Consider the following 25,790-nt stretch of genomic DNA (forward strand, 5'->3'; position numbering starts at 1 on the left):
GTTAGTTACAAGGGGGAACTTGCGGGTTTATGAAACACCATAGTTTGTATGGTGCTGTGTCAGGGATTTGAGGTTGGCCTTCCGGTCATCTTAGTGACGTTTTCCCTGACTATGGACTTATCTTCTGGTCCTTGTCCTCCTAAGGAGTTTGTTTCCCTGGACAGTGGTCCTGCAGCAACCTCGGGTTTCTCTATGTTGATTTGGTCTTTTAAATGTCTCATGGGGCCTCTATTTTCCCACTCGGGGGTAGATAGAGATTTTGACCAGTTTTTGATTTAAGTCCATTTTGGATGGTCCTTCGTATCTCCTGGGTTCCTCTACTCTCCCTCTCAGGGGTTGATAGATGTTTTTCAGTTTTGTGTGAGTTGAGTGCCGCAGGGCTGACTCCTCGGAGGCCTTATGCTCAGCAGATTCTGCATCTGAGTGGTCTCTAGCACAGCTTTGCAGGTTGTGTGACTGATGAGTGGTTACCCGGGCTCCGGTTTTTCCCTTGTCGTTATAGTTTTTTGTAGGGTGTTGAGTAATTTCAGGCTGTGGTGCCTTTCGAAGGAGCCACATTTTTTTGTACTCAACTTTTGTTTGCATTCAGTGTCCTCTAGCTTGGGTATTGTTTTCCCAAAAGTAATGAATGCAGCTGTGGACTCTTCCTGTTTAAGAAGAAAAACATAAATTATGCTTACCTGATAATTTTCCCAGGAAGTACTTGAAAACGAGAGAAATCTCAATGTATCCTTCCTGGTAAAAATTTTTTATAAATAAATAATTTTCTTTTCTTCTGACAGGAAGAGTCCACAGCTCCCGCCCGCACTTTATTATGGGGTGGCAGTATATTTTTGTTCTTCTGGCACCTTTTTTAAAATCACTCTGATATTTCTCCTACTGTTCCTTGTTCCCTTGGCAGAATGACTGTGGGATGAGGGAAGTTGGGGAGGTATTTAAAGTCTTTAGCTGGGGTGTCTTTGCCTCCTCCTGGTGGCCAGGTTCTGAATTCCCAAAAGTAATGAATGCAGCTGTGGACTCTTCCTGTCAGAAGAAAATAAAATGATCAGGTAAGCATAATTTATGTTTTTAACCTTTTTTTATTGTTTCATTGTATTAATAAAATCAAGCTTTTTCTAGAGCTCGGCTTTCCACTATTTAGGTTCTTGCAGAAAATGGCAGTAACCAACAGTCCGAATTTGAGTTGTTTTGGTTGTAACAGAAGGCAGTTTGTTGGCCAAAGGGCTGGAGAGCTTTACAATATTTAATGTCTGCATGCAGCGATGACGTATAGTGGAGGTTCCTTGCAAGTTTGGTGCTGCATTTATGCAAATGGAGTTGGGGATCTGGTCACAATTAATGGTTTCCTCAATGCTGAGAAGTACAGGCAGATACTTATCCATCATGCAGTACCATCAGGGAGGAATTAGATTGACTGTAGCATGACAATGACCCCAAACATACTGTCAAAGTCATTAAAGGGACACTGAACCCAAATTTTTTCTTTCGTGATTCAGATAGAGCATGCAATTTTAAGCAACTTTCTAATTTACTCCTATTATCAATTTTTCTTCGTTCTCTTGCTATCTGTATTTGAAAAAGGAGGCATCTAAGCTTTTTTATTTTTTGTTCAGAACTCTGGACAGCACTTTTTTATTGGTGGGTGAACTTATCCACCAATCAGCAAGAACAACCCAGGTTGTTCACTAAAAATGGGCCGGCATCTAAACTTACATTCTTGCATTTCAAATAAAGATACCAAGAGAATGAAGAAAATTTGATAATAGGAGTAAATTAGAAAGTTGCATAAAATTTCATGCTCTATCTGAATCGCGAAACAAAAAATTTGGGTTCAGTGTCCCTTTAAGAACTGTCTTAAGCGTAAAGAAGAACAAGGAGTCCTGGAAGTGATAGTATGGCCCCCACAGAGCCCTGATCTCAATATCATTGAGTCGGTATGGGGTTACATAAACAGACAAAAACAAATGAAGCTGCATAAATCCACAGAAGAACTGTGGTTAGTTATCCAAGGTGTTTGTAACAACCTACCTGTCGAGTTCCTTTAAAAAAAACTGTGTGCAAGTTTACCTAGATAAATTGATGCTGTTTTGAAGGCAAAGGGTAGTCACACCAAATAATGATTTTATTAATATTTTTCTTTTGTTCACTCACTTTGCATTTTGTTAATTGATAAAAAATAAACTATTAACATTTCTACTTTTGAAAGAATTCTTACTTCTCTGCATTTTTTCACACCTGCCTAAAACTTTTTACACATTAGTGTGAGTTTATATGTATTTATATGTGTGTGTGTGTGTGTGTGTATCTGTGTGTATATACAGTGGGACCTCGGTTTACAAACGACTCGGTATACGAAATTTCGGTTTACGAATTCAAAATCTTGAAAAAAATTGTCTCGGTTTAAGAATTTTTTTCGCAATACGAAACAAAATGTTCCGGTTTGCCCCTCGGTTTACGAATTTTTTTCGCAATACGAAACAAGTGTCCCGGTTTGCCCCTGCATACTGAAGTGTGGGTAGCAGTTGGAGAGGTTTTGGAGCCATTTGCAGCAAGTTGTTGAGCCCTTTGGAGCCATTTGCAGCAAGTTGTGGAGCCTTTTGGAGCCATTGGAGCCATTTGCAGCAAATTTTGGAGCCTTTTGGAGCCATTGGAGCCTTTTGCAGCAGGTTTTGTAGACTTTATTTGACTTTTTCTCTCACCTCCGGAACGCATTAATTGGTTTTCAATGCATTCCTATGGGAAACCGTGTTTCGGTTTACAAATTTTTCGCAATAAGAAACGTCCCGGAGAACGAATTAAATTCGTAAACCGAGGTCCCACTGTATATATATGTGTGTGTGTATATATATATAATGTGTACACTACACACACACACACAGTGATATATATATATATATATATATATATATATATATATATATATATATATATATATATATATATATATATATATATATATATATATATATATATATATATACACATACACTACCATATTAATACAGTGCACAAAGAATCTTTTTGGAGACGTAAAATAAATATTTGACTGCATTTATAACCCCTATATGTGCAATGTCATATTTGTATTAAGCTTTATAAATAATACACACAGATTTTATTTTGCCACTGACAATGTAATGTTCTTTTTTATGAAATGATGTGCCTTTGTTTTCTAGGTGGTTGGGGTATCTTGGTCTTCTTCTTTTCCATGTCCTTATCTGCTTATTGGTGCTCTTTGGTCTTATACGGAATTCCAAAGCCATTTTGATTGGGTAAGTAGGCTGTACTTGGGCCTTTCATTCCGTTATTTATGCTCAGTGTATCTGTTTAGGATACTCATTGCCTTTGTGCATATGTCTATGTGTTGTATAATTTTGGGTGCTTATGGTTTTGCTAATATATGAGCTGTAGCCACAAAGTATAAATGGCCTTTATGTTGTTTAAATTCCCAACTGTGCTATTTTGCATGCTTGAAAGAGATATAGTATTCTGTAAAAAAAAAAAAAAAAAAAAATACCCATTTTAATGCATACCCAGTTATCCATTTTACCTGCTGGGCGTATTGAATTGTTTAAATACGGCTCCTTTTACCTTTATTTTGCCATTTGAAACAATGGTTTTCGCCTGCTGTATCCCCACCTACACTGCAAATTTCAGTACTTAAGTATTGTTTATGGAAAAGATATGTAAACATGGAAATGCCATAGAAATTACACTCCTGATTGAGGGGTTAAGGTTATAGGTATTTTATTTTTTGATTGCTCTCTCTAAGTACTGGCTTTTGTGTAAAAAGACAAATTAAAGATAATGATGGTGGACGGCAGTGTGTATCGAGATAAAGATAAGATAAGGTTATTTGCTCTCCCAAAAGGCTCAGCCCCTTGGAATAGGTTGTTGATTCAACTAGCATATAGAAAAATAAGCCTAAAAGAACATTTTCTCATTCATTTGATGTGCTCCAGCTGGTATAACAAGTCACTGGAAACTCATTAAGGAGAAACCACTTTTACAGAACACTGTCCCTTTAAAGGTGTTTGCTTTGAAAGGCGCTGATCTTTGTGTGTGAACAATCATGGTTAGAAATGAGAGTTTGAAAAGCTGCAGGATAATAAGAAAACCTATTTCCTTCTGATGTGAGAGATATCTAGATAGGTAGTGTGCACATTACAGGAAACACTGCTGCCACTTACTTTTCTTGCAAATGTATGAAATCATTATTAAACTGCTTCCTTATATTGCTTCAGTCAGGTGCATACTCCTACACCTTCCTAACTGCTTTTCAACAAAGTATACCAAGAGAAAAAAGTAAATTTGGTAATAGACGTTAATTAGACATTTTTAAAACTTTACATACTATCTGAGTCATGAAATAGATTTTGGGGATTTTATGTCCATTTAACACATCTATTTGATCCCGGAATCAACCACCCTCTCTGTACAGAAGTGCTTTTTCCAAACTGAACCTACTATTTTCTGACTTGAGATCTCAATCCCTTGCTGGGGTGTTGCAAATGCTTTCATCCTGTTTTTATTTTCCTTTATATACTTGAATGTTTCTGTCATATCATCTATCTTTGTTTTAAGTTCTAAGCCCTAATTTTTAACCTGTAAAAGTAGTTGGACAATAAGCAACGAGTACTCCAAAGCTTACCCATTATTATTATTATTATTATTTCTTCTGTTATGTGTGATCAGTCCACGGGTCATCATTACTTCTGGGATATTATCTGCTCCCCTACAGGAAGTGCAAGAGGATTCACCCAGCAGAGTTGCTATATAGCTCCTCCCCTCTACGTCACCCCCAGTCATTCTCTTGCACCCAAAGACTAGATAGGAGGTGTGAGAGGACTATGGTGATTATACTTAGTTTTTATAACTTCAATCAAAAGTTTGTTATTTTACAATAGCACCGGAGCGTGTTATTACTTCTCTGGCAGAGTTTGAAGAAGAATCTACCAGAGTTTTTCTTATGATTTTAACCGGAGTAGTTAAGATCATATTGCTGTTTCTCGGCCATCTGAGGGAGGTAAAAGCTTCAGATCAGGGGACAGCGGGCAGTTGAATCTGCATTGAGGTATGTAGCAGTTTTTATTTTCTGAATGGAATTGATGAGAAAATCCTGCCATACCGTTATAATGACATGTATGTATACTCTACACTTCAGTATTCTGGGGATGGTATTTCACCGGAATTACTCTGTAAAAGTACATTAAACCTTTTAATAGGTATTTAATTCATGTTAAACGTTTTTGCTGGAATGTAGAATCGTTTGCATTTCTGAGGTACTGAGTGAATAAATATTTGGGCATTATTTTTCCACTTGGCAGTTTGCTTGTTTTGATTATGACAGTTTCGTTTCTCTCTCACTGCTGTGTGTGAGGGGGAGGGGCCGTTTTTGGCGCTCTTTGCTACGCATCAAAAATTTCCAGTCAGTTACTCTTGTATTTTCTGCATGATCCGGTTCATCTCTAACAGAACTCAGGGGTCTTCAAACTTCTTTTGAAGGGAGGTAGATTCTCTCAGCAGAGCTGTGAGACTTATGTAGTGACTGTGTTTTAAAACGTTGCTCTGTGATTTTTATGTTTAAAATTTAATTAGTGTTACTTTACTAATGGGAACAAACCTTTGCTAACAAGTTGTGTTGTTTTTAAAGAGTGATGCTATAACTGTTTTTCAGTTCATTATTTCTACTGTCATTTAATCGTTTAGTGCTTCTTTGAGGCACAGTACGTTTTTGTTAAATAAGATTGTAACCAAGTTGCATGTTTATTGCTAGTGTGTTAAACATGTCTGATTCAGAGGAAGATACCTGTGTCATTTGTTCCAATGCCAAGGTGGAGCCAAATAGAAATTTATGTACTAACTGTATTGATGCTACTTTAAATAAAAGCCAATCTGTACAAATTGAACAAATTTCACCAAACAGCGAGGGGAGAGTTATGCCGTCTAACTCGCCTCACGTGTCAGTACCTGCGTCTCCCGCCCGGGAGGTGCGTGATATTATGGCGCCTAGTACATCTGGGCAGCCATTACAGATAACATTACAAGATATGGCTACTGTTATGACTGAAGTTTTGGCTAAGTTACCAGAACTAAGAGGCAAGCGTGATCACTCTGGGGTGAGAACAGAGTGCGCTGATAATCCTAGGGCCATGTCTGATACTGCGTCACAGCTTGCAGAGCATGAGGACGGAGAGCTTCATTCTGTAGGTGACGGTTCTGATCCAAGCAGATTGGATTCAGATATTTCAAATTTTAAATTTAAATTGGAAAACCTCCGTGTATTACTAGGGGAGGTCTTAGCGGCTCTTAACGATTGTAACACTGTTGCAATACCAGAGAAAATGTGTAGGTTGGATAAATACTTTGCGGTACCGGCGAGTACTGACGTTTTTCCTATACCTAAGAGATTAACTGAAATTGTTACTAAGGAGTGGGATAGACCCGGTGTGCCGTTCTCACCCCCTCCTATATTTAGAAAGATGTTTCCAATAGACGCCACCACACGGGACTTATGGCAAACGGTCCCTAAGGTGGAGGGAGCAGTTTCTACTTTAGCTAAGCGCACCACTATCCCGGTGGAGGATAGCTGTGCTTTTTCAGATCCTATGGATAAAAAATTAGAGGGTTACCTTAAGAAAATGTTTGTTCAACAAGGTTTTATATTGCAACCCCTTGCATGCATCGCGCCGATTACGGCTGCGGCAGCATTTTGGATTGAGTCTCTGGAAGAGAACCTTAGTTCCGCTACGCTGGACGACATTACGGACAGGCTTAGAGTCCTTAAACTAGCTAATTCATTCATTTCGGAGGCCGTAGTACATTTAACAAACTTACGGCTAAGAATTCAGGATTCGCCATTCAGGCACGTAGGGCGCTGTGGCTAAAATCCTGGTCGGCTGATGTAACTTCTAAGTCCAAATTACTTAATATACCTTTCAAGGGGCAAACTTTATTTGGGCCCGGTTTGAAAGAAATTATCGCTGACATTACAGGAGGTAAGGGCCACGCTCTACCTCAAGACAAAGCCAAAGCTAAGGCTAGACAGTCTAATTTTCGTCCCTTTCGGAATTTCAAAGCAGGTGCAGCATCAACTTCCACTGCACCAAAACAGGAAGGAGCTGTTGCTCGTTACAGACAAGGCTGGAAACCTAACCAGTCCTGGAATAAGGGCAAGCAGGCCAGAAAACCTGCTGCTGCCCCTAAGACAGCATGAACCGAGGGCCCCCGATCCGGGACCGGATCTAGTGGGGGGCAGACTCTCTCTCTTCGCCCAGGCTTGGGCAAGAGATGTCCAGGATCCCTGGGCGCTAGAGATCATATCTCAGGGATACCTTCTAGACTTCAAATTATCTCCCCCAAGAGGGAGATTTCATCTGTCAAGGTTGTCAACAAACCAAATAAAGAAAGACGCGTTTCTACGCTGTGTACAAGATCTATTATTAATGGGAGTGATCCATCCGGTTCCGCGGTCGGAACAAGGACAAGGGTTTTACTCAAACCTGTAGTGGACTAATGTGATAGTTGCTTTTGGAAGAGCAACTTTCAATTTTACCCTAAATGTTGGTGTGAATTTAGCGGCAGCGAAAACACTACAAACTGTGGTTTTACCTCAAAGAAAACCACCTATAACTAAAGGGATAGTTGTTAGAATATGGGGATTTTTGTTTAGTTTGCAGTGCGACCGGAGTAACTCTGAACCAGATTTACTCAGTCTAAATCTTGCCTAGTGTTTGATACTATGTTAAGATGTTTTTATTTTTTGATACTTATTTGATACTGTGTAAAACAAATGCAAGTGTAAGTTTCAATTTACTAGAAGTATAATAATTTCAATCCGTAATATGAAAGACAGATATCTGGTATTGAGTAAATAATATAAAGAATTTATTCAAAGTAACTTATAAATACATGCATACAGTAAAAACAATAAAAGCTAGAACTACCTATTATTTGACCGGATCCGGAATTAAAATATAATCAATACAAGATAGTTAGAAATATAATTATTCTAAAATATAATAGCGTTCCTAGAAATATGTATGTGATATTATTAACTCGAGCAAAAAAAGGGGGGCTTATAGTTTATATGTAGATTCCTGCATATATTAATATAACACACATGGAATAGAAGAATATGCAAAAATGCATTCGCCCGGGGCTTAAAAAATAAAAGGTACCTTAAAAAAGAAAAAATTCCAAGATGGTTGTACTATACCGGTATAGTTATTCTGTAAATCCTGTTTGTTGAAGCAAACTATTGTGGAAACCCACCAGGGGGTCTCTTATAATCGTATCCAGAGGGTCAGTATGGCAATAGTTTGTTGCTTTAGTTGTGATCTTTTTGATGATGTGTAGGTTACGATTTTTTGTATCCTTTGTTAGAGGACCCACCAGGGGGTCTTGCACAGTCTTTCAGGTGTTTGGTTAGAAAAGTATTCTCAAGTTGCCAAAAACTGTGCGATGTTAGGAGATCTTGTGTATCCTTTGTTGGAGGACCCACCAGGGGGTCTTACACAGTCTTTCTGGTGTATTTTATTGTGCAAAAATACAATCTTCTATTTGTTCTTGCTGATTATTTAGTTGGATGTTGTCGGACTTTGTTCTCTAATTTACTTTTGTTGAACGGTTCGGTTAGAGAAATGACCACAAATTGCCAAGCTGTGCGATGTTTTAGGCTATGTTTTGAGCTTTTTGGTTACTGTGTGACCTTTTTTAAGTATTTAGATTCTTTTGCGGTACCGGAGGGCTCACACTGGAGTCGAGTTCTGCTAGATTTCTGACTTGTTTTTTTTTTTTTTTTTTTTTTTTTTTTTTTGCTCTCTCATTTGTTGGCGGTCCTCGATCTTTGTACCTTACATAATTTTGTTCCGATAGCGGTTCTACTTCCTTGTCTTGATCTTTAGTGTAGAGCTGCTGGATATGATTTAATGCAGATGTGGAAGTTGGAATAAAGTCCTGAGTCTCTGGAGCAGTATGTCTGGACGCGTTTCGGCTGTCAACTGCAGCCTTTTTCATACATAATGCTCCAATTCAGTTTGGCGGTCTTATTTGAACCTCTGGTCTATTCTCCCATTGGTTGAATTTTTTACCATGTCTGGTCTATTCTCCCATTGGTTGAATTTTTTACCATTGGTTGAATTTTTTACTATATTGTTGGCTCAGTTTAGATGCAATTATATAGGAACAGTTCTTTTGGTATATCCTGATCTTATAATCAATTTGAACTTAGTACATACAGATAAACAATCAAAATAATATTTGGTTGGTAAAATAAGAAAGTTCTGGGACCAAGATGATTTTTTATGTCTAAAGAATAGATTAGATCTATATTCACGGATGCAGATATTTGTCGATCATATGCTTATAAACGTTATGATGTTGAAAGTGAATTATAAATTTAAATTTATTTATTTGGAGGTAAAACTTGTTAAATAGATTTATTTAAAAACAATTAAATTGGATTTCTTTTATTACACTTCTAGTCCGTTAATGCTTAGTAGAATCAATTACTTGATGTTGTATTCATTTCTGCATGATCTGCTAGAATGTTGAAGTCTCTTTGGCTAAGCACTATGTATTTCTGTAATTAACAGATAGATGGAACTTTCAGTGGCTATAAGTGCATTTACTATATTAAATAATTTGGGTCTTAGGGTATATTTGGAACAAATCGGTGGAATTAATTAAATTCATTTCATCCTTATTTAAAGTGTCGTTTAACTTTATTGTTTTTGATTAATTTATGTCTGATATTCATAGGTGGATATTAAGATTAGTGATATGGGTATTCTTTCGAGTGGTGGAAATTTGGCTTAGTACTTCAGGAAAGGTGTAATGCTGAAATCAATATTTAATCCTTTTGGTGCCTTAGTCTCTAGTTCATAAATCCACTTGTACTCTAATTTTAATAACTCATTCTCTATATCGCCTCCTCTCCAGTTTTGGTTTATTTTGTCTATTGCAACATATTTGAATTTCTTTAAGTCACAATTGTTACATTTTAAGAAATGTTGTGGTACTGGGAGATCTTTGTTTCTATCCTCTCCTGCGTGCTCTATAGATAGTATATGTTCCCTCACTCTCTCCCTGACAGGTCTAGTAGATTCCCCTATGTATTGTTTTCCACAAAAACATTCAAGAAGGTATATTATATTTTTGTCTGTACATCGGATTTGATGTTTTATATTATATTCTTTTCCGGTGGTGTTGGATTTGAATTTCTTTCTCTTTTCAGAGTGTCTACAAGATTTGCAGGCAAAACAGGGAAAAAAACCTTTTATTTCGTTACCTTTGAGATCTCTATCTGGTTTCTTTTTCTTTTTTAGGTCAGTAGGTGCTAATTTAGTTTTTAAATTATTAGCTCTTCTGTAGATGATTTCGGGTTTTTCACCTATTTGGTCCTTTAATTTTTCATCTAATTTAAGTATACTCCAATGTTTTTGTATAATTTTTTCAATTTTCTTGTGGTCTTGGTTATATTGGGTTATAAATGGTAATTTTGGTTTTTCTTTTTTTGTGCCAGTGTTTTGTTTATAAATTATTTCATTTCTATCTTTGTTTTTTATTACTTCTATTTGTTTGTCTATAGTTTCACTATTATAGCCTCTTTCAATGAATTTCTTTTTTAATAGTTTTGATTGTTCTATGTAATCTTCTTCTTTTGTGCAATTCTTTCTGATTCTTAACAATTGTCCTTTGGGGATATTGTTTTTCCATTTGCTATGATGGCAGCTCTCTGCATGAATATAGTTGTTACTATCTACTGTTTTGAAGTGTGTCTTACTCTTGATTTGGTTATTTTCAATATAGATCTCTAAGTCAAGAAAGACGATTCTTTCATTACTGATTTCGTACGTGAATTTTAAATTTTTTTCATTTTTATTCATTTTGTTATAGAATTCCTCAAACATTGACTTCTCCCCTTTCCAAATCATTAAAATATCATCTATATATCTTTTGAAGCATACCAGGTTCGCTCCCAATTGTGTGTTAGTTAAAAAATCTGTTTCCCATAGCCCCATAAATAGGTTAGCGAACCTGGTACCCATAGCAGTTCCGCAGATTTGATTATAGAAATTTCCTTCAAGAAAAAATAATTATGGGTTAGAATATATTTTATGCTTTCTAGTATGAAATCTTTGTGTGTTGAAGACATTTCGTTGTCGCTACGGACTAGAAGTGTAATAAAAGAAATCCAATTTAATTGTTTTTAAATAAATCTATTTAACAAGTTTTACCTCCAAATAAATAAATTTAAATTTATAATTCACTTTCAACATCATAACGTTTATAAGCATATGATCGACAAATATCTGCATCCGTGAATATAGATCTAATCTATTCTTTAGACATAAAAAATCATCTTGGTCCCAGAACTTTCTTATTTTACCAACCAAATATTATTTTGATTGTTTATCTGTATGTACTAAGTTCAAATTGATTATAAGATCAGGATATACCAAAAGAACTGTTCCTATATAATTGCATCTAAACTGAGCCAACAATATAGTAAAAAATTCAACCAATGGTAAAAAATTCAACCAATGGGAGAATAGACCAGACATGGTAAAAAATTCAACCAATGGGAGAATAGACCAGAGGTTCAAATAAGACCGCCAAACTGAATTGGAGCATTATGTATGAAAAAGGCTGCAGTTGACAGCCGAAACGCGTCCAGACATACTGCTCCAGAGACTCAGGACTTTATTCCAACTTCCACATCTGCATTAAATCATATCCAGCAGCTCTACACTAAAGATCAAGACAAGGAAGTAGAACCGCTATCGGAACAAAATTATGTAAGGTACAAAGATCGAGGACCGCCAACAAATGAGAGAGCAAAAAAAAAAAAAAAAAAAAAACAAGTCAGAAATCTAGCAGAACTCGACTCCAGTGTGAGCCCTCCGGTACCGCAAAAGAATCTAAATACTTAAAAAAGGTCACACAGTAACCAAAAAGCTCAAAACATAGCCTAAAACATCGCACAGCTTGGCAATTTGTGGTCATTTCTCTAACCGAACCGTTCAACAAAAGTAAATTAGAGAACAAAGTCCGACAACATCCAACTAAATAATCAGCAAGAACAAATAGAAGATTGTATTTTTGCACAATAAAATACACCAGAAAGACTGTGTAAGACCCCCTGGTGGGTCCTCCAACAAAGGATACACAAGATCTCCTAACATCGCACAGTTTTTGGCAACTTGAGAATACTTTTCTAACCAAACACCTGAAAGACTGTGCAAGACCCCCTGGTGGGTCCTCTAACAAAGGATACAAAAAATCGTAACCTACACATCATCAAAAAGATCACAACTAAAGCAACAAACTATTGCCATACTGACCCTCTGGATACGATTATAAGAGACCCCCTGGTGGGTTTCCACAATAGTTTGCTTCAACAAACAGGATTTACAGAATAACTATACCGGTATAGTACAACCATCTTGGAATTTTTTCTTTTTTAAGGTACCTTTTATTTTTTAAGCCCCGGGCGAATGCATTTTTGCATATTCTTCTATTCCATGTGTGTTATATTAATATATGCAGGAATCTACATATAAACTATAAGCCCCCCTTTTTTTGCTCGAGTTAATAATATCACATACATATTTCTAGGAACGCTATTATATTTTAGAATAATTATATTTCTAACTATCTTGTATTGATTATATTTTAATTCCGGATCCGGTCAAATAATAGGTAGTTCTAGCTTTTATTGTTTTTACTGTATGCATGTATTTATAAGTTACTTTGAATAAATTCTTTATATTATTTACTCAATACCAGATATCTGTCTTTCATATTACGGATTGAAATTATTATACTTCTAGTAAATTGAAACTTACACTTGCATTTGTTTTACACAGTATCAAATAAGTATCAAAAAATAAAAACATCTTAACATAGTATCAAACACTAGGCAAGATTTAGACTGAGTAAATCTGGTTCAGAGTTACTCCGGTCGCACTGCAAACTAAACAAAAATCCCCATTTTACTCAAACCTGTTTGTGGTTCCCAAAAAAGAGGGAACTTTCAGGCCAATCTTGGATTTAAAGATCCTAAACAAATTCCTAAGAGTTCCATCGTTCAAAATGGAAACTATTCGGACAATCTTACCCATGATCCAAAAGGGTCAGTACATGACCACAGTGGATTTAAAGGATGCTTACCTTCACATACCGATTCACAAAGATCATTACCGGTATCTAAGGTTTGCCTTCTTAGACAGGCATTACCAGTTTGTAGCCCTTCCATTCGGATTGGCTACGGCTCCAAGAATCTTCACAAAGGTTCTGGGTGCCCTTCTAGCGGTTCTGAGACCGCGAGGAATTTCGGTAGCTCCGTACCTAGACGACATTCTGATACAAGCTTCAAGCTTTCAAACTGCCAAGTCTCATACAGAGTTAGTTCTGGCATTTCTAAGGTCGCATGGATGGAAAGTGAACGAAAAGAAGAGTTCTCTCTTGCCTCTCACAAGAGTTCCATTCTTGGGGACTCTTATAGATTCTGTAGAAATGAAGATTTATCTGACAGAAGACAGATTAACAAAGCTTCTAAATGCATGCCGTGTCCTTCATTCCATTCAACTCCCGTCAGTAGCTCAATGCATGGAGGTGATCGGCTTAATGGTAGCAGCAATGGACATAGTACCCTTTGCACGCCTACATCTCAGACCGCTGCAATTGTGCATGCTGAGTCAGTGGAATGGGGATTACTCAGATTTGTCCCCCACTCTGAATCTGGATCAAGAGACCAGAAACTCTCTTCTATGGTGGCTTTCTCGGCCACATCTGTCCAAGGGGATGCCGTTCAGCAGGCCGGACTGGACAATTGTAACAACAGACGCCAGCCTTCTAGGTTGGGGCGCTGTCTGGAATTCTCTGAAGGCTCAGGGACAATGGAGTCAGGAGGAAAGTCTCCTGCCAATAAACATTCTGGAATTGAGAGCAGTTCTCAATGCCCTTCTAGCTTGGCCCCAGTTAAAGACTCGGGGGTTCATCAGGTTTCAGTCGGACAACATCACGACTGTAGCTTACATCAACCATCAGGGAGGGACAAGAAGCTCCCTAGCAATGATAGAAGTATCAAAGATAATTCGCTGGGCAGAGTCTCACTCTTGCCACCTGTCAGCAATCCACATCCCGGGAGTGGAGAACTGGGAGGCGGATTTCTTGAGTCGCCAGACTCTTCATCCGGGGGAGTGGGACCTTCATCCGGAGGTCTTTGCCCAAATACTTCGACGTTGGGGCAAACCAGAGATAGATCTCATGGCGTCTCGCCAGAACGCCAAACTTCCTCGCTACGGATCCAGATCCAGGGATCCGGGAGCGGTTCTGATAGATGCTTTGACAGCACCTTGGAACTTCAGGATGGCTTATGTGTTTCCACCCTTCCCGCTGCTTCCTCGATTGATTGCCAAGATCAAACAGGAGAGAGCATCAGTGATTCTAATAGCGCCTGCATGGCCGCGCAGGACTTGGTATGCAGATCTAGTGGACATGTCATCCTGTCCGCCTTGGTCTCTACCTCTAAGACAGGACCTTCTGATTCAGGGTCCATTCAAACATCAAAGTCTAACTTCTCTGAAGCTGACTGCTTGGAAATTGAACGCTTGATTTTATCAAAACGTGGTTTTTCTGAGTCGGTTATTGATACCCTGATACAGGCTAGGAAGCCTGTTACCAGAAAGATTTACCATAAAATATGGCGTAAATACCTATACTGGTGTGAATCCAAAGATTACTCCTGGAGTAAGGTTAGGATTCCTAGGATATTGTCTTTTCTACAAGAAGGTTTAGAAAAGGGTTTATCGGCTAGCTCATTAAAGGGACAGATCTCAGCTCTGTCCATCTTGTTACACAGGCGTCTGTCAGAAAATTCAGACATCCAGGCCTTTTGTCAGGCTTTAGCTAGGATCAAGCCTGTGTTTAAAACTGTTGCTCCGCCATGGAGTTTAAACTTAGTTCTTAACGTTTTACAGGGTGTTCCGTTTGAACCCCTTCATTCCATTGATATAAAATTGTTATCTTGGAAAGTTCTATTTTTAATGGCTATTTCCTCGGCTCGAAGAGTCTCTGAGTTATCAGCCCTACATTGTGATTCTCCTTATCTGATCTTTCACTCAGACAAGGTAGTTCTGCGTACTAAACCTGGTTTCTTACCTAAGGTTGTCTCTAACAGGAATATCAATCAAGAGATTGTTGTTCCATCCTTGTGTCCAAATCCTTCTTCAAAGAAGGAACGTCTTCTACACAATCTGGATGTAGTTCGTGCCCTCAAGTTCTACTTGCAGGCAACTAAAGATTTTCGCCAAACTTCTTCCCTGTTTGTCGTTTATTCTGGACAGAGGAGAGGTCAAAAAGCTTCTGCTACCTCTCTCTCTTTTTGGCTTCGTAGCATAATACGTTTAGCCTATGAGACTGCTGGACAGCAGCCTTCTGAAAGAATTACAGCTCATTCCACTAGAGCTGTGGCTTCCACTTGGGCCTTTAAGAATGAGGCCTCTGTTGAACAGATTTGCAAGGCTGCAACTTGGTCTTCGCTTCATACTTTTTCCAAATTTTTCAAATTTGACACTTTTGCTTCTTCGGAGGCTATTTTTGGGAGAAAGGTTCTTCAGGCAGTGGTTCCTTCTGTATAATGAGCCTGCCTATCCCTCCCGTCATCCGTGTACTTTTGCTTTGGTATTGGTATCCCAGAAGTAATGATGACCCGTGGACTGATCACACATAACAGAAGAAAACATAATTTATGCTTACCTGATAAATTCCTTTCTTCTGTTGTGTGATCAGTCCACGGCCCGCCCTGTTTTTTAAGGCAGGTAAATATTTTTTAAATTATAATTCAGTCACCACTACACCCTTGGCTTCTCCTTTCTCGTTGGTCTTTGGTCGAATGACTGGAGGTGACGTAGAGGGGAGGAGCTATATAGCAACTCTGCTGGGTGAATCCTCTTGCACTTCCTGTAGGGGAGCAGATAATATCCCAGAAGTAATGATGACCCGTGGACTGATCACACAACAGAAGAAAGGAATTTATCAGGTAAGCATAAATTATGTTTTTTTTTTTTTTTAAATACAAGGCCTGGTGCAGATTCAGAAAAGGTAAATAATATAACAGTGAAAACAGATAAAGTTATATAGTGAGATATTACATGTATAGGACTCCAATTATGAATAGGTAGGCAGACAAAGTTCCCAGCTAGGGAACTTCTGAGCTTCGCCACTCCTTGTTCCCTTGCAAGAACAGGGCCTGTCATTCACATTGGATGAGTGAATTTGGAGCAATTTAAAGCCACCATCTGCTGCAATCACTGGCTTTTAAAATTGCGTTTAGGGTTCCCATTTATATAACTGGAGATGCAGCTTCAGAGTGTAGTGCTGTAAAAACAAGTTTTGAAGCTGCTTCTTCATCTCTCCTCCAACCCAGAGGTGGTGAACTAAACTCATCCTGTACTGATCCTATGATGTTGATTGACATCCCCTGCTCTAGTGAGATTGGTTGTACTAGAATAGTGGGCAAGATTCCATGAACACTGTCTGCTTCTATGGAAACCTAGTCCATCTGAAGCTTCTTAACCGCTTCAATGCGCATGACAGGGCATCCTCATCATGCAAGGGATCCCATATCAGAAGCTGTTTTTGACACTACAGGCTGGTAATCGCTGGTTTCCTAGTGGGCGGCACTCCCAAACCATCAATGGGAGTGTTGGTGATATCACAAAGGGTAGGGCCACTGTAGCTGTTAAGGGAGCTTAATGGGGGGGGGGGGGTGTTTCAAACCCCTACATTTCAGCTCCCTTATCCAGTTACAGATGATCAATACCTCTCAACAGTAGTCACAAACACAAAAAGAGAGAAACGCTCAACCAGGTAACGAACAATAGCATAATAGCTTGTTCTATGGCAAATTACCACCCTATGAGCAGCCTTTTTTTGTCCAGCATTTGCCTTCACAAAGAAGAACTTTCCTGTAGTATATTAGTCTGATTCTAACTAAACAGTACAGTCCAGCCCCAAAATACCAGGCAATCCCTCTCTGAGCGAGAGAAATGGCAAATCCCAGACGTATGTTTTTGCCTAGTGTAGGCCTCGTCAGTGAGATGCAGCCATATCCCTCTAGGCACATTGGGCAATGGGTCCACATCTGGTTTCCCGCCTTCACCCTCAGGGAGACCTTCTCAAGGGTCATAATTTGCAAACTCAAAAAGAGAGACGTGCTCAACCAGGGAATGAACAATAGCGTAATAGCTTGTTCTATGGCAAATTATCACCCTAGGAGCAGCCTCTTCTTGCCCAGCATGTGCCTTTCAAAGAGAAAAACTTTCTTGTAGTATATCAGTCTGAGTGGACATGAACTCCTTTCCCTTTGTGGTTAGAGAGATATGGTTGCACTTCACTGATGAGGCCCAAAGGAGGCTGAAACTATCGCCTAGGGTTGCCATTTCATTATTCAGAGGATATTACCTGGTATTTCGGGGTTGGACTGGCCTTATTAGGCGGGATCAGAGTGATATACTACAGGAAAGTTTTCCTCTGTGAAAAGCACAATTAGGCTAAAGGAGGCTACTCCTAGATGGTAACCAGGCCATAGAACAAGCTGTTTATTCCTAGCAGACTGTTTCTCTTTCTGTATGTATTTGTATTATGACCCTGGGGAAAGTCTCCCTAAGGGTGATGGGGAAACCAGACCTGGACTTGCCCAATGTGCTTAGAGGGATATGGCTGCACCTCACTGCCGAGGCCCAAAGGAGGCCAAAATGATTATCTGGGGTTGCCATTTCCCATTTTCATAGGATAATTGCCTGATATATTGGGACTGGACTGACCTTGTTAGGTGACATCAGACAGATATACTTCAGGAAAATTGTCCTCTTTGAAAAGCACAATTGAGCAAAAGTAAAGGGACAGTGAAGTCCAAAAAAAACTTTCATGATTCAAATAGGGCATGTAATTTTAAACAACTTTCCAATTTACTTTCTCTTGTTAAGTGTGTTCAGTCCACGGATCATCCATTACTTATGGAATATATTCTCTCCCTAACAGGAAATTGCAAGAGGATCACCCAAGCAGAGCTGCTATATAGCTCCTCCCCTCACATGTCATATTCAGTCATTCTCTTGCAACTTAATAGATAGGACGTTGTGAGAGGTCTGTGGTGTTTTTTATACTTAGTTTATTCTTCAATCAAAAGTTTGTTATTTTAAAATGACACCGGAGTGTGTTGTTTATTCTCAGGCAGTATTTGGAAGAAGAATCTGCCTGCGTTTTTCTATGATCTTAGCGGCAGTAACTAAGATCCACTGGCTGTTCTCGCATATTCTGAGGAGTGAGGTAACTTTCAGAAGGGAATGGCGTGCGGGAAACAATGCAAACAAGGTATGTGCAGTAGATTATTTTTCTAAGGAATGGAATTGACTAAGAAAATACTGCTGATACCGATGTAATGTAAGTAAGAGCCTTTAACACAGTGAGAGCGACTGTTAGCAGGCTGGTTTAAATATATACAGTAAAGTAATTTTCTAAGGAATGGAATTTGACTGAGAAAATGCTATTAATACTGAAGTGATGTTATAAGCCTTTAGTGCAGTAGGATGACTGTCAGGCTTATCTATAGAGATACATGCTCCTTAAGAAAGGGATTTTTAAAACGATTTTGCTGGCATGTTTAATCGTTTTGTGAGGTACATTGGTGATAAAACTTGTTGGGGTATAACATTTTTCCACATGGCTGATAATATTTTTGCATAGAAACTCCCAATATTGTAATATTGAGTAGGAGGGGCCTATTTTAGCGCTCTTTTGACGCAGTAAAAATTTAGGCTCTGTCTTCCTGCTTCATTCTGCTTGACACGGATCGTCTCCAGACAGATTAAGGGACTTCAAAAGTCATTTTGAGGGAGGTAATCAGTCACAGCAGACCTGTGACAGTGGTTTTTTGACTGTATTAAAAAACGTTTTTTGCTTATAAAAACCGTTTGGGTTTTAAGGGGTTAATCACCCATTTGCAAGTGGGTGCAATGCTCTGCTAACTTAATACATTTACTGTAAAAATGTAATTGCCATAACTGATTTGGTTCATTGTTATTTCAACTGTGACAGTTTTCTGTGCTTCTTAAAGGCACAGTAGCGGTTTTTTTTATTACTTGTAAAATTATTTACGGTGTTTTCCAAGTCTGCTAGTCTTATTGCTAGTCTGTTTAAACATGTCTGACACAGATGAATCTGTTTGTTCACTATGTTTAAAGGCCCACAGAAATTTGTGTACCAAATGTATTGATTTCACTTTAAATAATAAAGGTCAGTCTTTATCTATAAAGGAATTATCACCAGACAACGAGGGGGAAGTTATGCCGACTAACTCTCCTCACGTGTCAGTACCTTCGCCTCCCGCTCAGGAGGCGCGTGATATTGTGGTTCCAAGTGCATCAGGGACGGCCATACAAATCACATTACAAGACATGGCTAATATTATGAATAATACCCTGACAGAAGTATTATCTAAATTGCCAGAATTAAGAGGCAAGCGCGACCGCTCTGGGGTAAGAATAGAGCGCGCTGGTGTTTCGAGAGCCATGTCCGATACTGGGTCACAGTTTGCAGAACATGAGGACGGAGAGCTTCATTCTGTAGGTGACGGATCTGATCCAGGGATTTAAGCTTGAGAACCTCCGTGTATTGCTAGGGGAGGTTTTAGCGGCTCTGAATGACTGTAACACAGTTGCGATTCCAGAGAAATTATGTAGGCTGGATAGATACTATGCAGTACCGGTGTGTACCGACGTTTTTCCTATACCTAAAAGGCTTACAGAAATTATTAGCAAGGAGTGGGATAGACCTGGTGTGCCCTTTTCCCCTCCTCCTATATTTAGAAAAATGTTTCCAATAGACGCCACTACACGGGACTTATGGCAGACGGTCCCTAAGGTGGAGGGATCAGTTTCTACTTTAGCTAAGCGTACCACTATCCCGGTGGAAGATAGTTGTGCTTTTTTGGATCCAATGGATAAAAAATTGGAGGGTTACCTTAAGAAAATGTTTGTTCAACAAGGTTTTATCTTACAGCCCCTTGCATGCATTGCGCCTGTCACTGCTGCTGCGGCATTTTGGTTTGAGTCTCTAGAAGAGGCCATTCACTCAGCCCCATTGGACGAAATTATGGACAAGCTTAAAGCACTTAAGCTAGCTAATGCATTTGTTTCTGATGCCATTGTACATCTAACTAAACTAACGGCTAAGAATTCCGGTTTTGCCATTCAAGTGCGCAGAGCGTTATGGCTTAAATCCTGGTCAGCTGATGTGACTTCTAAATCTAAATTACTTAATATTCCTTTCAAGGGGCAAACCTTATTCGGGCCCGGCTTGAAAGAAATTATCGCTGACATTACGGGAGGTAAGGGTCATACCCTTCCTCAGGACAAGGCCAAATCAAAGGCCAAACAGTCTAATTTTCGTGCCTTTCGAAACTTCAAGGCAGGAGCAACGTCAACTTCCTCCGCCCCAAAACAGGAAGGAACCGTTTCTCGTTACAGACAGGCCTGGAAAACTAACCAGTCCTGGAACAAGGGCAAGCAGGCCAGAAAACCTGCTACTGCCCCTAAGACAGCATGAAGGGATGGCCTCCTATCCGGAAACGGATCTAGTGGGGGGCAGACTTTCTCTCTTCGCCCAGGCGTGGGCAAGAGATGTCCAGGATCCCTGGGCGTTGGAGATCATATCTCAGGGATATCTTCTGGACTTCAAGGCTTCTCCTCCTCTAGGGAGATTTCATCTTTCAAGGTTATCAGAAAACCAATTAAAGAAAGAGGCATTCCTATGTTGCGTACAAGACCTCCTAGTAATGGGAGTGATCCACCCAGTTCCGCGGACGGAACAAGGACAGGGATTTTATTCAAATCTGTTCGTGGTTCCCAAGAAAGAGGGTACCTTCAGGCCAATATTGGACCTAAAGATTTTAAACAAATTCCTAAGAGTTCCATCATTCAAAATGGAAACTATTCGGACTATCCTACCCATGATCCAAGAGGGTCAGTACATGACCACGGTGGATTTAAAGTATGCCTACCTTCACATACCGATTCACAAAGATCATCATCGGTTCCTAAGATTTGCCTTCCTAGACAGGCATTACCAGTTTGTAGCTCTTCCCTTCGGGTTGGCTACGGCCCAGAGAATCTTTACAAAGGTGCTGGGCTCTCTTCTGGCGGTTCTAAGACCGCGAGGCATAGCGGTGGCTCCGTATCTAGACGACATCCTGATACAGACGACAAGCTTGCAAATGGCCAAGTCTCATACAGAGATAGTTCTGGCATTTCTAAGGTCGCATGGGTGGAAGGTGAACGTGGAAAAGAGTTCTCTATCACCACTCACAAGAGTCTCTTTCCTAGGGACTCTGATAGATTCTGTAAAAATGAAAATTTACCTGACGGAGGCCAGGTTATCAAAACTCTTAAATGCTTGCCAGGTCCTTCATTCCATTCCACGCCCATCAGTGGCTCAGTGCATGGAAGTAATCGGCTTAATGGTAGCGGCAATGGACATAGTGCCATTTGCGCGCCTGCATCTCAGACCGCTGCAATTGTGCATGCTAAGTCAGTGGAATGGGGATTACTCAGATTTGTCCCCTCTACTAAATCTGGATCAAGAGACCAGAGATTCTCTTCTCTGGTGGTTATCTCGGGTCCATCTGTCCAGGGGCATGACCTTTCGCAGGCCAGATTGGACGATTGTAACAACAGATGCCAGCCTCCTAGGCTGGGGCGCAGTCTGGAATTCCCTGAAGGCTCAGGGATCCTGGACTCAGTAGGAGAAACTCCTTCCAATGAATATTCTGGAGCTAAGGGCAATATTCAATGCTCTTCTAGCTTGGCCTCAGCTAGCAACACTGAGGTTCATCAGATTTCAGTCGGACAACATCACGACTGTGGCTTATATCAACCATCAAGGGGGAACCAGGAGCTCCCTAGCGATGTTGGAAGTCTCAAAGATAATTCGCTGGGCAGAGTCTCACTCTTGCCACTTGTCAGCGATCCACATCCCAGGAGTGGAGAACTCCATCCGGAGGTATTTGCTCAACTGGTCCATCGTTGGGGCAAACCAGATCTGGATCTCATGGTGTCTCGCCAGAATGCCAAACTTCCTCTTTACGGTTCGAGGTCCATGGACCCGGGAGCGAAGCTGATAGATGCTCTAGCAGCTCCTTGGTTTTTCAACATGGCTTATGTGTTTCCACCGTTTCCTATGCTCCCTCGACTGATTGCCAAGATCAAACAGGAGAGAGCATCGGTGATTCTGATAGCGCTTGCGTGGCCACGCAGGACCTGGTATGCAGACCTAGTGGTCATGTCGTCCTGTCCTCCATGGACTCTACCTTTGAGGAAAGACCTTCTAATACAAGGTCCTTTCAATCATCCAAGTCTAATTTCTCTGAGACTGACTGCGTGGAGATTGAACGCTTGATCCTATCAAAGCGCGGCTTCTCCGAGTCGGTTATTGATACTTTGATACAGGCACGAAAGCATGTTACCAGAAAAATCTACCATAAGATATGGCGTAAATACCTGTATTGGTGCGAATCCAAGAGTTACTCATGGAGTAAGGTTAGGATTCCAAGGATATTGTCTTTTCTCCAAGAGGGTTTGGAAAAAGGCTTATCAGCTAGTTCTTTAAAGGGACAGATTTCTGCTCTGTCTATTCTTTTGCACAAGCGTCTGGCAGAAGTTCCAGACATCCAGGCCTTTTGTCAAGCTTTAGCTAGGATTAAGCCTGTATTTAAAGCTGTTGCTCCTCCGTGGAGCTTAAACTTGGTTCTTAAAGTTCTTCAAGGAGTTCCGTTTGAACCCCTTCATTCCGTTGATATTAAACTTTTATCTTGGAAAGTTCTATTTTTGATGGCTATTTCCTCGGCTCGAAGAGTCTCGGAATTGTATGCCTTACACTGTGATTTTCCTTATCTGATTTTCCATTCAGACAAGGTAGTTCTGCGTACTAAACCTGGGTTTTTACCTAAGGTAGTCTCTAACAGGAATATCAATCAGGAGATTGTTGTTCCGTCATTATGTCCTAATCCTTCTTCAAGGAAGGAACGACTTTTGCATAATCTGGATGTAGTCCATGCCCTGAAATTCTATTTACAGGCAACTAAAGATTTTCGTCAAACTTCTTCCCTGTTTGTCGTTTACTCTGGACAGAGGAGAGGTCAAAAAGCTTCGGCAACCTCTCTCTCCTTTTGGCTTCGTAGCATAATACGTTTAGCCTATGAGACTGCTGGACAGCAGCCCCCTGAAAGAATTACAGCTCATTCCACTAGAGCTGTGGCTTCCACCTGGGCCTTTAAGAATGAGGCCTCTGTTGAACATATTTGCAAGGCTGCGACTTGGTCTTCGCTTCACACTTTTTCGAAATTTTACAAATTTGACACTTTTGCTTCTTCGGAGGCTGTTTTTGGGAGAAAGGTTCTACAGGCAGTGGTTCCTTCCGTTTAAGTGCCTGCCTTGACCCTCCCATTATCCGTGTACTTGGCTTTGGTATTGGTATCCCATAAGTAATGGATGATCCGTGGACTGAACACACTTAACAAGAGAAAACATAATTTATGCTTACCTGATAAATTTATTTCTCTTGTAGTGTGTTCAGTCCACGGCCCGCCCTGTCTTTTAAGGCAGATCTAAATTTTATTTAAAACTTCAGTCACCACTGCACCCTATGGTTCCTCCTTTCTCGTCTTGTTTTGGTCGAATGACTGAATATGACATGTGAGGGGAGGAGCTATATAGCAGCTCTGCTTGGGTGATCCTCTTGCAATTTCCTGTTAGGTAGAGAATATATTCCATAAGTAATGGATGATCCGTGGACTGAACACACTACAAGAGAAATAAATTTATCAGGTAAGCATAAATTATGTTTTTATCACCAGTTTTGCTTTGTTCTCTTAGTATTCTTAGTTGAAAGCTAAACCTAGGAGGGTTATATGCTAATTTCATAGACCTTGAAGGCAGCCTCTAATCTAAATGCATTTTGACAGTTTTTTTCACCACTAGAGGGCATTAGTTCATGTGTGTCATATAGATAACATTGAGCTCACGCACGTGAAGTTACCTAGGAGTGAGCACTGATTGGCTAAAATGCAAGTCTGTCAAAAGAACTAAAATAAGGGGGCAGTTTGCAGATGCCTAGATAGATACAAGGTAAACACAGAGGTAAAAATGTATTATTATAACTGTGTTGGTTATGCAAAACTGGGGAATGTGTAATAAAGGGATTCTCTATCTTTTTAAACAACAAAAATTCTGGTGTTGACTGTCCTTTTAATTTATTTAAAACATTTCCAAACTGACCTAATATGTTAATTTATTACAATACTGTAGAAAATCTTTTAATTACTAGTGGTTTCTAGTCTATTATAAATGTAGTATATATTATTATTAGTTTAAAGTGAGCTGGAAAATATACACCAAATCAGTTATTGGTTGATGGAGAGAGATATTTTTCCTCCACACAAACATTCTGAGAGAATATAGGTCACACATGCATTCCTGTAACCATTGCTATAGCATCTTTCAGTACATCTCTATAAAGGCTGGGAAATTGCTTAGCGTGGATAAGAGGGATTACGTTTATTATCCTCCATCCAGTGCTAGTGTGGCTGCAATATTTATTTGTGCAGTGAAATATTACCTCTACATGTATATGCTATTCCACTCCAGGAATAGATGGTTGTCATAAGAATGTACTATTTTTGCTGTAATGTGCCTATTAAATATAATCTCCAACTTTCAGATTCACCGTTCACTCTACATACGTCTATTAAACATCAACATTTCTCCTACATTGGTGTATCCGGTCCACGGCTTCATCCTTACTTGTGGGATATTCTCTTCCCCTACAGGAAGTGGCAAAGAGAGCACACAGCAGAGCTGTCCATATAGCTCCCCTCAGGCTCCGCCCCCCCAGTCATTCTCTTTGCCGCTCTGAACAAGTTATCATAGATCATCAAATGGGCAGAGGATCACTCCTGCCATCTATCAGCAATTCACATCCCAGGAGTGGACAACTGGGAAGCGGATTATCTGAGTCTTCAGACTTTCCATCCGGGGGAGTGGGAACTCCACCCGGAGGTTTTTTGCTCAGCTGACCCAGCTATGGGGCATTACAGATCTGGATCTGATGGCGTCACGTCATAACGTCAAAGCTACACGTTACGGGTCCAGGTCCAGGGATCCCAAGGCGACATTGGTAGATACCTTAGTAGTGCCTTGGTCGTTCAATCTAGCTTATGTCTTTCCACCGTTTCCCCTTCTCCCCCGGCTAGTAGCCAGGATCAAGCAGGAGAAGGCTTCGGTAATTCTAATAGCTCCTGCGTGGCCATGCAGGACTTGGTATGCAGACCTGGTGAATATGTCACCAGGAAAATTTACCATAAGATATGGCGGAAATATCTTTGCTGGTGCGAATCCAAGGGTTACTCATGGAGTAAGATTAGGATTCCAAGGATACTATCTTTTCTCCATGAAGGATTGGAGAAAGGTCTGTCAGCTAGTTCTTTTAAGGGACAGCTATCTGCTCTGTCTGTTTGGTTACACAAGCGTCTGGCAGCCATGCCAGATATTCAGGGTTTGTACAGGCTTTAGTCAGAATCAAGCCTGTCTACAGACCTGTGGCTCCTCCATGGAGTCTAAATTTAGTTCTTTCAGTTCTTCAAGGGGTTCCGTTTGAACCTCTACATTCCATAGATATTAAGTTACTATCTTGGAAAGTTTTGTTTTTTTTTGTAGCTATTTCTTCTG

The 25,790-nt window shown here is 39.9% G+C and overlaps 1 protein-coding gene across 1 annotated transcript in view; it reads left to right on the forward strand.

Moving 5' to 3' along the window:
• The window catches only part of TTYH3 (tweety family member 3), a 443,816-nt gene that overhangs the window by 233,579 nt on the left and 184,447 nt on the right, over positions 1-25,790 (forward strand). Inside the window, exon 5 of the mRNA XM_053695221.1 lies at positions 3,177-3,272. Within this exon, the coding sequence (XP_053551196.1) occupies positions 3,177-3,272 (96 nt within the window). The remainder of the gene's footprint in view (positions 1-3,176; positions 3,273-25,790) is intronic.

The sequence above is a fragment of the Bombina bombina genome, chromosome 11 (assembly GCF_027579735.1).
Source record: "Bombina bombina isolate aBomBom1 chromosome 11, aBomBom1.pri, whole genome shotgun sequence".
NCBI classification, from domain to species: Eukaryota; Metazoa; Chordata; class Amphibia; order Anura; family Bombinatoridae; genus Bombina; species Bombina bombina.